At 41.8% G+C, this 13,404-nt stretch overlaps 1 protein-coding gene across 2 annotated transcripts in view; it reads right to left on the minus strand.

Annotated features, from left to right (window-relative positions):
• LOC107384421 (carboxyl-terminal PDZ ligand of neuronal nitric oxide synthase protein) overlaps positions 1-12,626 on the minus strand; it is a 38,801-nt gene extending 26,175 nt beyond the window's left edge. Inside the window, exons 1-5 of one of the 2 annotated variants that reach the window (XM_070541787.1) lie at positions 12,490-12,626; positions 10,397-10,468; positions 6,439-6,531; positions 6,300-6,358; positions 6,120-6,228 (exon numbers count right to left, since the gene is read on the minus strand). In XM_070541787.1, coding sequence (XP_070397888.1) covers positions 6,120-6,228; positions 6,300-6,358; positions 6,439-6,531; positions 10,397-10,429 — 294 coding nt within the window. In that variant the 5' untranslated portion in view covers positions 10,430-10,468; positions 12,490-12,626. Of the gene's footprint in view, positions 1-6,119; positions 6,229-6,299; positions 6,359-6,438; positions 6,532-10,396; positions 10,469-12,023; positions 12,364-12,489 lie in introns of those variants that run through there. The other variant, XM_015957699.3, reaches the window with a different exon arrangement.
• Positions 12,627-13,404: the final 778 nt, after the last annotated feature.

Genomic DNA, 13,404 nt, shown 5'->3' on the forward strand with positions numbered 1-13,404 from the left:
CTACACAGACCACACGGTGAAGCGTGTGATTTCACCATTCCCACTGTCCTACTGGGTGACCTCTCCAGGCCGGGAGACGGTTGAGCAGGGATGGGGTCCTCGCGGCAGGGGTGGGGTAGAGATCACTCCTCAGGAATCGGAAAAAACAAAAACACGTGGGAGAGTTGGAAAATAATAATAATAACAAACATTATAATTTACTGAGAGAAAGGTAAACAAAACTTGGAAGCGCACACACACACACACACACACACACACACACACACACACACACACACACACACACACACACACACATACACACACACACACACACACACACACACACACACACACACAAAGATGTACATACCACTACAAAAATGGACAATGGTTTCTATTTAATTTATTCTTGTAGATTTTCTTTCTTTCTTTTTTATGATGACCCCACTGCATTGTCCTGTCTGTATATTGTTGTCTGTTGTGCATTTGTTGTCCATCCATCCTGTTTAAGTCGTACGTCTCTTTTCTCCCTGCCTGTCCACTCTGGTGCCTAAGTGAATGCGGCCTAACATGCCACAAACATAAGAAAAGCTACTGTGCAGCAGGATGAATATCCACATCCCTCTTGCTGAGTAAAAGTGCTCTGGCATCCTATGGCACCCAGGACAGCCATTCTGTCTGTCAGAACAGGTTGAAAACAAAACAAAACCATGTCGATGCTCTTTTTTGATCTCTGAATGGTATTTAGAAATTATGTCTCTAAACCGAGTTAGTTTAATATAATAACATAACATATAACACAACACAACACAACACAACACAACACAACACAACACAACACAGCACAGCACAGCACAGCACAGCACAGCACAGCACAGCACAACACAACACAACACAGCACAGCACAGCACAGCACAGCACAACACAACACAACACAACACAACACAACACAACACAGCACAGCACAGCACAGCACAGCACAACACAACACAACACAACACAACACAACACAACACAACACAACACAGCACAGCACAGCACAGCACAGCACAGCACAACACAACACAACATAACATAACATAACATAACATAACATAACATAGCATAACATAACATAACATAACATAACATAACATAACATAACATAACATAACATAGCATAGCATAACATAACATAACATAACATAACATAATATAACAAAACATAACATAACATAACATAACATAACATAGCATAGCATAGCATAACATAACATAACATAACATAACATAACATAACATAACATAACATAACATAACATAGCATAGCATAACATAACATAACATAACATAACATAACATAACATAACATAACATAATATAACATAACATAACATAATATAACAAAACATAACATAACATAACATAACATAACATAGCATAGCATAACATAACATAACATAACATAACATAACATAACATAGCATAACATAGCATAACATAGCATAACATAACATAACATAACATAACATAACATAACATAACATAACATAACATAGCATAGCATAACATAACATAACATAACATAACATAACATAACATAACATAACATAACATAACATAACATAACATAACATAACATAACATAACATAACATAGCATAACATAACATAACATAACATAACATAACATAACATAACATAACATAACATAACATAACATAACATAACATAACATAGCATAGCATAACATAACATAACATAACATAACATAACATAATATAACAAAACATAACATAACATAACATAACATAACATAGCATAGCATAGCATAACATAACATAACATAACATAACATAACATAACATAACATAACATAACATAGCATAGCATAACATAACATAACATAACATAACATAACATAACATAACATAACATAATATAACATAACATAACATAATATAACAAAACATAACATAACATAACATAACATAACATAGCATAGCATAACATAACATAACATAACATAACATAACATAACATAACATAATATAACAAAACATAACATAACATAACATAACATAACATAACATAACATAACATAGCATAACATAACATAACATAACATAACATAACATAACATAACATAATATAACATAACATAACATAACATAACATAACATAACATAAAATAACTGGCTCTCTGTCCAGGGTGTACCCCGCCTGATTGCCTGTTGACCACTGGAGATAGGCAACACCTTGTTTTATTTATTCCAGGTAGAGCCCTGCACGGGCCTAAAATCTGAGCCCGTGTCCGGCCCGAGGGGGTGGAGCCCCAGCCCGACCCGGCCCGAAAAGGTTTTCAGGATTCTCTGGCCCGGCCCGAGCCCGATTTTTTTTAACCAGCTAAATGAAAACAAAGTGCGTCAATCCTGACCAATGTGTTAAAAGATGTGCAGGATCCGATCAATTTGTTTTTCCCTCGTTTACAGTCATGGAGATAACGGCACACTGGCTCTGGTGGTAATCAAGTTAAATTTGATCTCTTTCCAACAATTTTCACAAGAAAACAGAACAGTCAAAAGCAGGGCTTGTGTTGACCGGACAGTTCCAGAATAGAAAGAATTACCCCGACGCATGCAGACGAACTGACATTTTATTCGTTACGCACATCGCAAATGTAGCTAAATCACCCAAGAAAAGATTCCCATCTGAACATCTGAGCTGCTCAGCGCAGCTCGCTGTCAGCGCATATGTGCACAGGGAGCTGAAGATGTGGAGAGGGGCTTGGAGCGCATCGCAGAACCAGAGCGCATGCGGGAAGATTCCTCCCACTGAAGCGAGTGTTTTCCAAACCCTGTCTCTCAGAGAGACTTGTCACTTAGAAAATGTTCCCTGATTATGAAACTTTGGCTGAATAGTGCTTGTTCCTGTCTCCAATGTGGCGACACATCCAGGAAGAGAATCCCAGAATCTCTTCAGCTCAGACAGCTTATATTACGCACAAGCGTGACGCGTCAACCCGGTCTCACAGTACAACACGTTGACTGGGTTGGAACTGTTCAGGTTTACGCAGACAATCTTTACATAGAATTGACTTACAGATATAAAATTAATGCAGTAAAATATAAATCATTTTATTTAAATATCCATTCATTAATTTACAAGCACAGAGAGCCGCATCAGATGGATGGAAGAGCCGCGGGTTGTGACATGTTTTCTCCAGGACCAGAGAGGACGCGAACTCAATACATCTCTTTTATTGTGAGGTAATAATTTCTCCGAGTTTTGCGGTTGCGGGCGGGAGTAGACATGCACGCTGCAGGTGCGGGCGGGAGTGTAACACACACGTTGCAGTTGCGGGCAGTAATGGTCAGAAATTCAGCGGGAGCGGGATGAAGAAAACAGTCCTGCGCAGGGTTCTACTGCTGCGTTTGTGTTTAAATTTTTTTAAAATGAATTCGATTAAAAATAAAGGCGCCCGGCCCGTGTCCGAGGTAATTACACAGTCGTTGGCCCGAAGCCCGACCCAAGGGCCTAGGGCTTCAGTGCAGGGCTCCAATCCCAGGGGACCTCAACTACATTTGTTCAAGTTTTTTTTTCCAGCAGACACCAGAGAAGGTCAGATGCTCTTCTAAAATAAAGTTCTAATATCATTGTATCTTAATTTATTACAATTTAAAATTGCCTTGTTTCCTATCTGGGGTGTGATGGTGGTTTTAGTTGTGTTTGGAAAATGTGGACAGTTGTAGATGTTTGGGACATGAAACTGTAGAGGCCCCCAATTGGGGGGCATTAGGGTAAAACAGGCTAGACACTATGGGAAACTCATTTTGGCACTGGCACTGTTTGTTTCTTTTTTCTTTTTGTACCTGTTGTTATTTTTTTATTTTTTTACCTTGTTTTTGTTATTTGTCGTTCCTCTCTTGTATACATTATAACAAATGCAAAAATTGGCTAAATAAAATAACAATAATAATAAAAAAAGATTTCATTTGGTTTGCAATCAGGGTTAGAAAAACACCATTGCTTCTATTCAAAACACATTACCCATTACTTCACATTTATCATCTCAGCAAAAAGCCACAAAAGTATTGGTTACATGTTCAATATCAGCCTGAACAAAACCAGCTTCTTCATTAGTCGATCACTGACTATTAATATGTTAGCTTGTTATAAACCACTCGTTTCTGACTCATTTCCAAAGAACAGAAACATATCTGGTCCTATATGTGGTGACATATTCTATCCAACCATCTCATGCCGTAAACTGTATCATACTGCATTGTTTTGCATTTGATGTTTAGTCCCATCATAATGCATTCCATAACAATAACATGTAAATTCTGAACCGTATGATATTGTGTAAAACTGCTTCATATAATTGTTATAACTGCATCATGTGTTATTGTATCATATCACGTTGCAAACCTCAGTATTCTATGTTATATTATATATATATATATATATATATATATATATATACGTATGTATATATATGTATGTATATATATATATATATATATATATATACATATATATGTATATATATGTATATATATATATATATATATATATGTATATATATATATATATATAATATAACATATATATATATATACATATATATATATGTATATATATATATATATATATATATATATATGTATATATATATATATATCTATATATGTATGTATATATATATATATATATATATATATATGTATGTATATATATATATATATATATATATATATATATATATATATATATATATATATATATATAGATATATATATATGTATGTATATATATATATATATATATATATATGTATGTATATATATATATATATATATATGTATGTATATATATATATATATATATATATATATATATATATACACACACGTATATATATATAATAACATAATATAACAATAATATATATATATATATATATATATATATATATATATATATATATACACACGTATATATATATAATAACATAATATAACAATAATATATATATATATATATATATATATATATATATATATATATATATATATACACACGTATATATATAATAACATTATATAACAATAATATGTATATATATATATATATATATATATATATATATATATATATATATATTACACTCAACAAAAATATAAACGCAACACCTTTGTTTCTGCTCCGATTTTTCATGAGATGGACTTAAAGATCTAAAATTCATTCCAGATACACAATATCACCATTTCTCTCAAACATTGTTCACAAGTCAGTCTAAATGTGTGATAGTGAGCACTTCTGCTTTGCTGAGATAATCCATCCCACCTCACAGGTGTGCCACATCAAGATGCTGATCCGACATCATGAGTAGTGCACAGGTGTACCTTATACCGCAAATGTATATATATATATACGTATCATGTTGTATAGCATGATATCGTATTACATTGTATCTTATTATAATGTATTATGTTTCATTGTATTGCACCATATCAGGTCACATAGCCTTGTATGGTACAGCATTGTCTCATGTCCTATAATATTAAACTGATGTCATTTTGTGCATTGCAGTGTTGATATTGGGCAGGTAAAAGTTGTTTGATGGGTAGAAAAATACTTTAATTAAAGTTGCGGGTACGACTCTGGGTGGATGGTTCAGGTAAGAAAAAAGTATAATTTTTTTACATTTTCATGAATATTTAAATAAAAATGATCTCAAATAAAAGAGATCCCAGTGGAGCTCTGCCCGTGACGTTTGGTGAGTTTAATACAAAAGAAGAAACTCCAACAGGTGTTTGCAAAAAAACAACAAAACAAACCATCAAAATGGACAAAATCAAAGCTAAACTGGAACTAGGTGAGTACTACACTGTGTTCGGTGGAAGTTTGGAATAGTCGGTGTGTCTCTGTCCGGGTCCCGGGTCGGCTTTTCTATCAAAGGGCCTGTTTGGTTCTGGATTTGATACCGTTACCGGGTCGAGTTTGAACAACATCCTAACAGGTGCGGGCGTGCGGTACCGGACCCTGTTGCATGGCTGTCCCCGCTGCAGCATCTCTGCTGCCTGATGAAAGCTTCACACAGAAACTTACAAACTCAAACAGAACCTTTCTGTCCTCGTTGAACCCGGAACTCACCTTTCTCTTGGACTTGAACACGTTGCAGCGGAAAACGTTGCTCTCTCCATCCCTCGCTATGTAACTGAAAATCTTCAAGTCTTGCGCATCGTGGGAGACGTAAAAGATCCTGTCGTGGTGGGACAACACTCAGGCTTCTCATTCAGACACGTTTGTTTTGACGGAGTTGAGGTGACTCACCTGTAGATGGGATCTTGTGTCACCAAGAGCGAATTCTCATCCCATGACCACCCTCTCCTCTGTCCACACCCAAGACACAAACCATCAGACTTCAGAGCTTTTAACCAAAAGGACGAAAACAGATTCAGAGAAAACGTACCTTCTTCTTTTTGCGCAGGAGCACTTTGACGCAATCAGTGGAGACAAAAATGTTCACCTTCTTCTTCTTTATGTTCTTCAGCTTGAATTCATACTGGAGAGAAAACAGGAGTCATCTACGGGTCAGTCAGAGCCAACTGGCTCCTGTAACTCTGAGTTAAAGGTGAAACGCTTTACTCAAGCCAGATGAAAGTGAGATGGGATCATGCGGAAAAGGGAATGTTTCATCTCCTCCTCAGAGGAGTCGGAGACTTAGGCCTAGTCCACACGTAGCCGGGGTTTTTAAAAACGAATATCCGCCCCTCCAAAAACTTGCATCCACACCACCGCGTTTTAAAAAAAACTCTGTCCACACGTACCCGGATAAATACGTTGGTAAGGACATGCCAGACCTGTAGGGGGCAGTACTTCCCCCGTTCTTAACCTCGTCCTTCGTCTGTGGTCTTCCGTAAGGAGCAGCAGTGTTGCCAGATGTACGATAATTATCGTATTTGTACCATAATTTTGGGCTCTGTACGATGTACGATCAATAGTTTCAAAAATCCTCAAATGTACGATAATTTCACATTGCATCTAGTAACACCATCTTTTGCTGTGGCTTTCCCAAGTCAGTTACATAATTTTAAACTGTTCTGAAGTCAGATTTCACCTCAGTGCTTACAGGTTTATAAATGTCTCCTACAAACTAATGAAAAAGAGAAGTTTGAAAATGATGTGAAAAACGCTGAAATCAAGCTATGTGGCTTTTTAGCCGAGCACAACATTGCAATGAGAAGCACAGACCAGTTAGTACAGGTGATTAAAGGCATTCTGCTGCGACAGACAGTGAATCAGATGAGGAGATCGAGATCAGCAACTAGGTGAGCAGGCTTCTTTGTCATTTATTGGGTCAGTTTTTCCACTGCTGTGATGTTTTGTCGCGTGCTTTTAACCTATGTAGAAATGAAATAAATAGGACTGCGCAAATGTGCATACTGTGTCAATGCGTGGAGGTCGGAGTGGTGCCGACACACTCTGCACGTTTATAGGCATTATATTACTGGTTTTAAAGATGTTTATTTAAACAGGGCAATATTATATTGGAGTGAGAAGTCGTTTATAGAACATTATTATCAAATTTATAATGTACGATAATTTGTACTGAAAAACGATAATTTAAGCCTCTCTGTACGATATTGTGGGATTTTGGATCTGGCAACACTGGGGAGCAGTAACTCCGCTTGCAAAAACAAACAAGCAAAAAGCGCTTGGACCATTGATAAAGCGAGCGCAGCTCTGAGGGCATCCATGCTGTCGGCTAGTGTAAACACAGGTCGCACACGTGATGTCAGCATTTTTTGTCGTGGAAAGTGACGTTGCGGACCTTAAAACTCCGGTTTTGTCCGTCCACACGCAGACACCCAAAACGGAGAAAACGCAGATCTTCACTTTGGCCGGAGTTTTTAAAAAACTCCGTTTTCGTGTGGATGACAGGCCAAAACGTAGAAAAATATCTACGTTTTGGCAGATCCCCGGCTACGTGTGGACAGGGCCTGAGTAAACACGCGGGAACTGTCGGATTGTGTCTGGGGGAGATTTTGAAGCTTTCAAAGTCTGGCTTCCCAGAGGGGGGGCAGACATGAGCGGGACACTTTCATCACTCTGCATGATTAACACCAGAGCCTGCTTCCTCTGACTCCAGACAGCAGAGCAGGGAGGTTTCATAACAAATGAGATTCATCAGAGAAAAAAAACAGACACGCCTTAAAACACTTGATGTGATTTACTGATCAGGTGAAGTTCTTTGAACCAGATGTTGAACGAACTATCGGAGGCACGCTGAAATATTCCCCGTTATCTCTTCTTTGATGTTTCCTTTAATAAAAATGAAGCCTCCGTTTCTGCCTGGAGCCGGGCCAGAACCGACTCCTCTGTCGTTCTAGAACATCACAGAAGAAGAGGTCGAGGTCTGAGTCACCGGCGGCACGAAGGGGGTGACAAGAAGTCCAGAGCGTTCTAGTTCTGTGACCTGTGTTCTCCACATGTGCTCTCATCCAGTTAATCCATCTTGTTGATGCGGGAGTTGTATATTCCTGTGTGAAGGACACAGATACCTTAGTGTGTGTGTGTGTGTGTGTGTGTGTGCGGGTGTGTGTGTCATCTCACACAAACGGGGTAAAGAGGACCATCCATCTCCACGCTCGGGGCTGTCAGACGGAGATGAAGTGGAACTCTCTGGGAGAGTTCACGTTTTCACGCACGTCGGCCTGAATCAGCCGAGCGCCGCCGCCGCAGGCCAAGCCGACTCACCTGTAGTAGTGTGGGGGTTCTGAGGACGCGTGCTCTCTCGCCTTAGATGTGCAGACGTGAAACGGTAAAGTTCCTGAACACGTTAGCGGCGATTACAGGAGCTGCTGCCAGCACTTCTAGCTTCAGCCTTGCAGTAATCCAAGGCACCGTGACGACATTTTAAATGGTAAAGAGAACCAAGATCAAAAGAAATGCTAAAGCTGCTGCCGGTGGCTCATTAAGATCACCATGGTGACCACACATCTGTGTCTTCCGCTGCTCGACAGCTCAACGAGAGTCAGGCCGAGACGCAGACCACTACATGGGCTAAAGAGCTCCACAGGGGGCGGGGCTTTCTCTCCTCTTTCCCCCTAACCACACTGTTGTGTTGTCAGTTGTGTTGTGTAATCTGTGTCGTACAGTATAGTCACACTAAAGGTCATCCCGGCCGTCCTGATTGAGATTCTGCTGCTGATGTCATCTGCTGAAAGCGGCATCACTTTTGGACTCTCGGACAGATGCTGGTACAGATGTGCTTCAGCTGAGTTCGAACCCCGCTGTCATTCATCACCTTTTATTTGTTTCTTTGTGCGTTTTGCGCCTCCCGTCCTCCACAGGCTGCTCTGATCGGCTCCGGCGGTGTGTCCTTGTACACGCAGAGATAAAAGACGGTGTACCGAGAAAGCTTCAGCCTCGAGAACCGTGTCTCACTCTTCCCTTGCCTTCATTTCCAGCTGACGCTTTTGCATCTGTCATCGCATTTTCAGCGCTGAATGGGCCTGAAAGTCTCTCTGCAGACTATTAAAGAGCAAGTCACCCCTTACAAGAAGCGTACTTCACTCCCACTTCATGTTTGAAAAATGCAACAAATGCTGTTGCCTAGCAGACCGAGAGGGCGGAGCCGCTAACAAATACACACACACAAGACATTGTGACATCATAATCTACCAGTTTACATCATAGCATACCTCTTAGCCAATGGCGGTGGCAGATTTAAATTCAAATGCAGTGAAGAGTTTTTACCTGCCAGTTTTAGGCAGAAAATTTAAATTTTAACTAAAATGCACTAAAGTGCAAAACTATTGACTACACGTGTCTGCAGCACGATTAGACACGCATTTATATAGTTTATCAGAGAAAAATAGTTGATTTGGGGGTGACTTGCTCTTTAAGAGCTGTGAGAAAGCAGCTTTGAAGAAATCCGAGCAAACTCAACACTTCTGTGGTAAATCTCTGCCAGCACGATAAAATGGCCGTTACTGGTCCTGCTGCTGCAGGAGATCAGGATAAGTCCTTCCCTCCTGGGTGTCAGCGGGGACAGGGCTGACCTGCGGGTGACACCGCTACTCGGTTGTTAGGTTAGATTAACAGCTGACGAGCAGCCAAATCCTCTCCGCTCTGCTGCTGCTGCTGCTGCTGGGCGACTCTGTGCAGTGATGTGCAGCGACGAGGCGGTCGTGTGTGGAAGGACGGAAGCATCACGCTGTCTCATGATGTAAACAGCTCCTGACAACCCACTGAATCTGATCGGAGAGCTGCTCCTCTCAGACAGGTGACTTGCGTGCACGAGGAGCCCTGAACAATAGGGTGGACCACAGCGAAGAAACGTGTTTGTGCGGAGATGGAGAAGGACACAGGTAGCATCCCAGCGCCTGGCGCGCTTCAGAAAAAACAAACAAACCAACTCTTACTCTGATTCTCCTCATGGCTGCGACAATCTCCATTCGGCTGCCGGGGCGCCCCACCTCCAAACTGCCGATATACTAGAAAACACAGAGTTTGAAGGGTTATTTACTGAAGAGTAACGGCTGGACAAAAGCAGTGAAAGCAACGTGTTTCCATGTTTAGCTTAAATGGGTGAGAAGATGATAAGGAATGTTGAATGAGAGGCTTTTAAATCAAATCTCAATGCAAAAATATGAATTCTTGATGTGTATTTAATCACGTCGTTGTCGTTGTCGTCTTCCTCCGCTTATCCGGGTCCGGGTCGCGGGGGCAGCATCCCAACTAGGGAGCTCCAGACCGTCCTCTCCCCGGCCACCTCCACCAGCTCCTCCGGCAGGACCACAAGGCGTTCCCGGACCAGATTGGAGATGTAACCTCTCCAACGTGTCCTGGGTCGACCCGGGGGCCTTCTGCTGACAGGACATGCCCGAAACACCTCCCCGGGGAGGCGTCCAGGAGGCATCCTGACCAGATGCCCAAACCACCTCAACTGGCTCCTTTCGATCCGGAGGAGCAGCGGTTCTACTCCGAGTCCCTCCCGAATATCCGAGCTCCTCACCCTATCTCTAAGGCTGAGCCCGGCCACCCTACGGAGGAAACTCATTTCGGCCGCTTGTATCCGCGATCTCGTTCTTTCGGTCATTACCCAAAGCTCATGACCATAGGTGAGGATTGGGACGTAGATCGACCGGTAAATCGAGAGCCTGGCTTTCTGGCTCAGCTCCCTCTTCACCACGACAGATCGGCTCAGCGTCCGCATCACTGCAGACGCCGAACCAATCCGCCTGTCGATCTCCCGATCCCTCCTACCCTCACTCGTGAACAAGACCCCGAGATACTTAAACTTGAGGTAGGACTTCTCCCCCGACCCGGATTTGGCAAGCCACCCTTTTCCGGTCGAGAACCATGGTCTCAGATTTGGAGGTGCTGATATTTAATTACATTTAATTAAACGCTCGAATTATTAGAATCAACTTTGAACAAAGTTGGGCTGCATATGTACAATCATATCGAAATATCGAATTAAATGATCAAATCTAAAACCATAGATTTAAAAGTCAGTATTTAGAATCAAATCTGAATATAAGAAAATCGATTTAATTAAGAGTTGAAGCTAAAATACAGTCTAATCAACATGTTTAAAACCTGCATAAATCTACAAAAACAAAAGTGATCCATCATCTCACACCTCTTTAGACTTTTAGTGATGTCCCATCAGTGATTTTAACCTCCACCGACACATTTACACTCTGCTCTGGTTCACGTTGATTCAGTCAACCTGTGACGACATCATTTGTTTTGTTGACAAACATTCAGTCGGAGCCTTGAAACAAACATTCAGCTGCATCCTGATGAAACCCAAACTAAACTTCCTCTGCCAGAAGCGCGTGTGTGATGTTAGCGTTGCCATAGCAATAAACACAACTCAGCCTCCAGGCATTAAAAGCACCGAAGCTCCCATCAGCCGTGGCTGTGGAGCACATCCGGAGAAGACCGGACGGTGCCGACGAGCCCAGTAACCAGACTGGTTCCCCAGCCCAGTCCGAGCCGGATGCTCCAGGCTGGAGCCTGTCCGTCACAGAGGGCTCTTACCTTCGCGTCGAAGCAGACCCCATGCTGGAACACCTCCTCGTTGTGCACGGGCAGCCTCAGGTCGTGCGCGTCGTCCACCAGATTGTACTTGGTGACTCCTGGCATGGTTCGGTTCGAGCTGCCGACACTTGTTTTACGACCGCGCTAGAGACCCGCAGATATGCGCATCTCCTCCCTCCCTCTCCCTCCCTCTCCCCCCACCCTCGCTCACGCGTCACTCCGGGGGTCGCGCGCAGGTTGAGCAGCACAGCTCTGTCTGGATCTCCTGACCGAAGGACTGGCTGCTGGATCGGCTGCTCGCCCTAAATAACGGGCTGATCGTGGATCGTTGAAGCACGTTTCGACCCGTTTGTCTCCGGTTTGCAGTGACGCACGAGGCACGATGGAGACGCAGCGGTATCCGCTGCAGCCGGTGCCCCGATAATAATAATAATAATAATAATAATAATAATAATAATAATAATACCTTTTATTTCAAGCGCCTTTCAAAGCTCTCAAGGTCACCGTACAAGACAAAATATAAGGAACAGCAAGCAATACAAACAACAAGAAACAGCTGCTAAGAGTGACTCCCAAGGGCAGAGTCGGAGCAGTACAATCAGTGGCGGGTTTAGCAATGTGGGGGCCCAAGGCGAACACAGACATGGGGCCCCCTTACACCACTGTATTTGCGAAACTCTCCCCTCTTCTGACACGAGTTATTTTCCCGTTTCATTTGTCCTCTTTTTTCCTGTCTTTCCCTCCGTTTGAGTGCTTTCAATATTTGCTCTGCCTTCTTCTTCCTGTCAGTGCTCCCGTGCTTTTGCCTTTCTTTTTTTTCTATTTTCCATTTTGGTCTATGGTTTCCTCCCTTTAAACATTTTCCATTGTCTTTCCTTTCTGCTTCCTTTTGATGTTTACATAGAAAAACGACGTCACTTTCAGAAGTGAAGATAAAAGCTTTTTTAAAGCAAGCTGATTCTTTCTCTTACTGGAGCCACTAGGATAACTCCATTTCAAACAAACGCTCCTACCTCGCATCATCTTCTTCTTCCTATTTGTGGTCTTATGGCACTTGGCAAACAATAATTTGGTGCATTACTGCTACCAACTGAATTGGAGTGGAATGACTACCAATCGCTTCCTGTTTGTGCATCGCCGTCTTAAAGGAATAGTCCATTGTGGGATTAACAGAAGGGTGCCGGTGGTCAGGGTGAGGGGGCCCCCTTATGCTAGGGGCCCCAGGCGGCCGCCGACCTATGCCTAATGGTAAAACCGCCACTGAGTACAATGGATAATAGACTAAAAAGAGGACGCATGGATCTCCGCACGTGCTCATTTTTGCGCCTTGTGGTATCAGTCTCTTGAGTTATTTTTGCCAGAAGAAGCGATCTGTAGTTTT

This window comes from Nothobranchius furzeri, chromosome 11, assembly GCF_043380555.1.
Source record: "Nothobranchius furzeri strain GRZ-AD chromosome 11, NfurGRZ-RIMD1, whole genome shotgun sequence".
Lineage (NCBI taxonomy): Eukaryota > Metazoa > Chordata > Actinopteri > Cyprinodontiformes > Nothobranchiidae > Nothobranchius > Nothobranchius furzeri.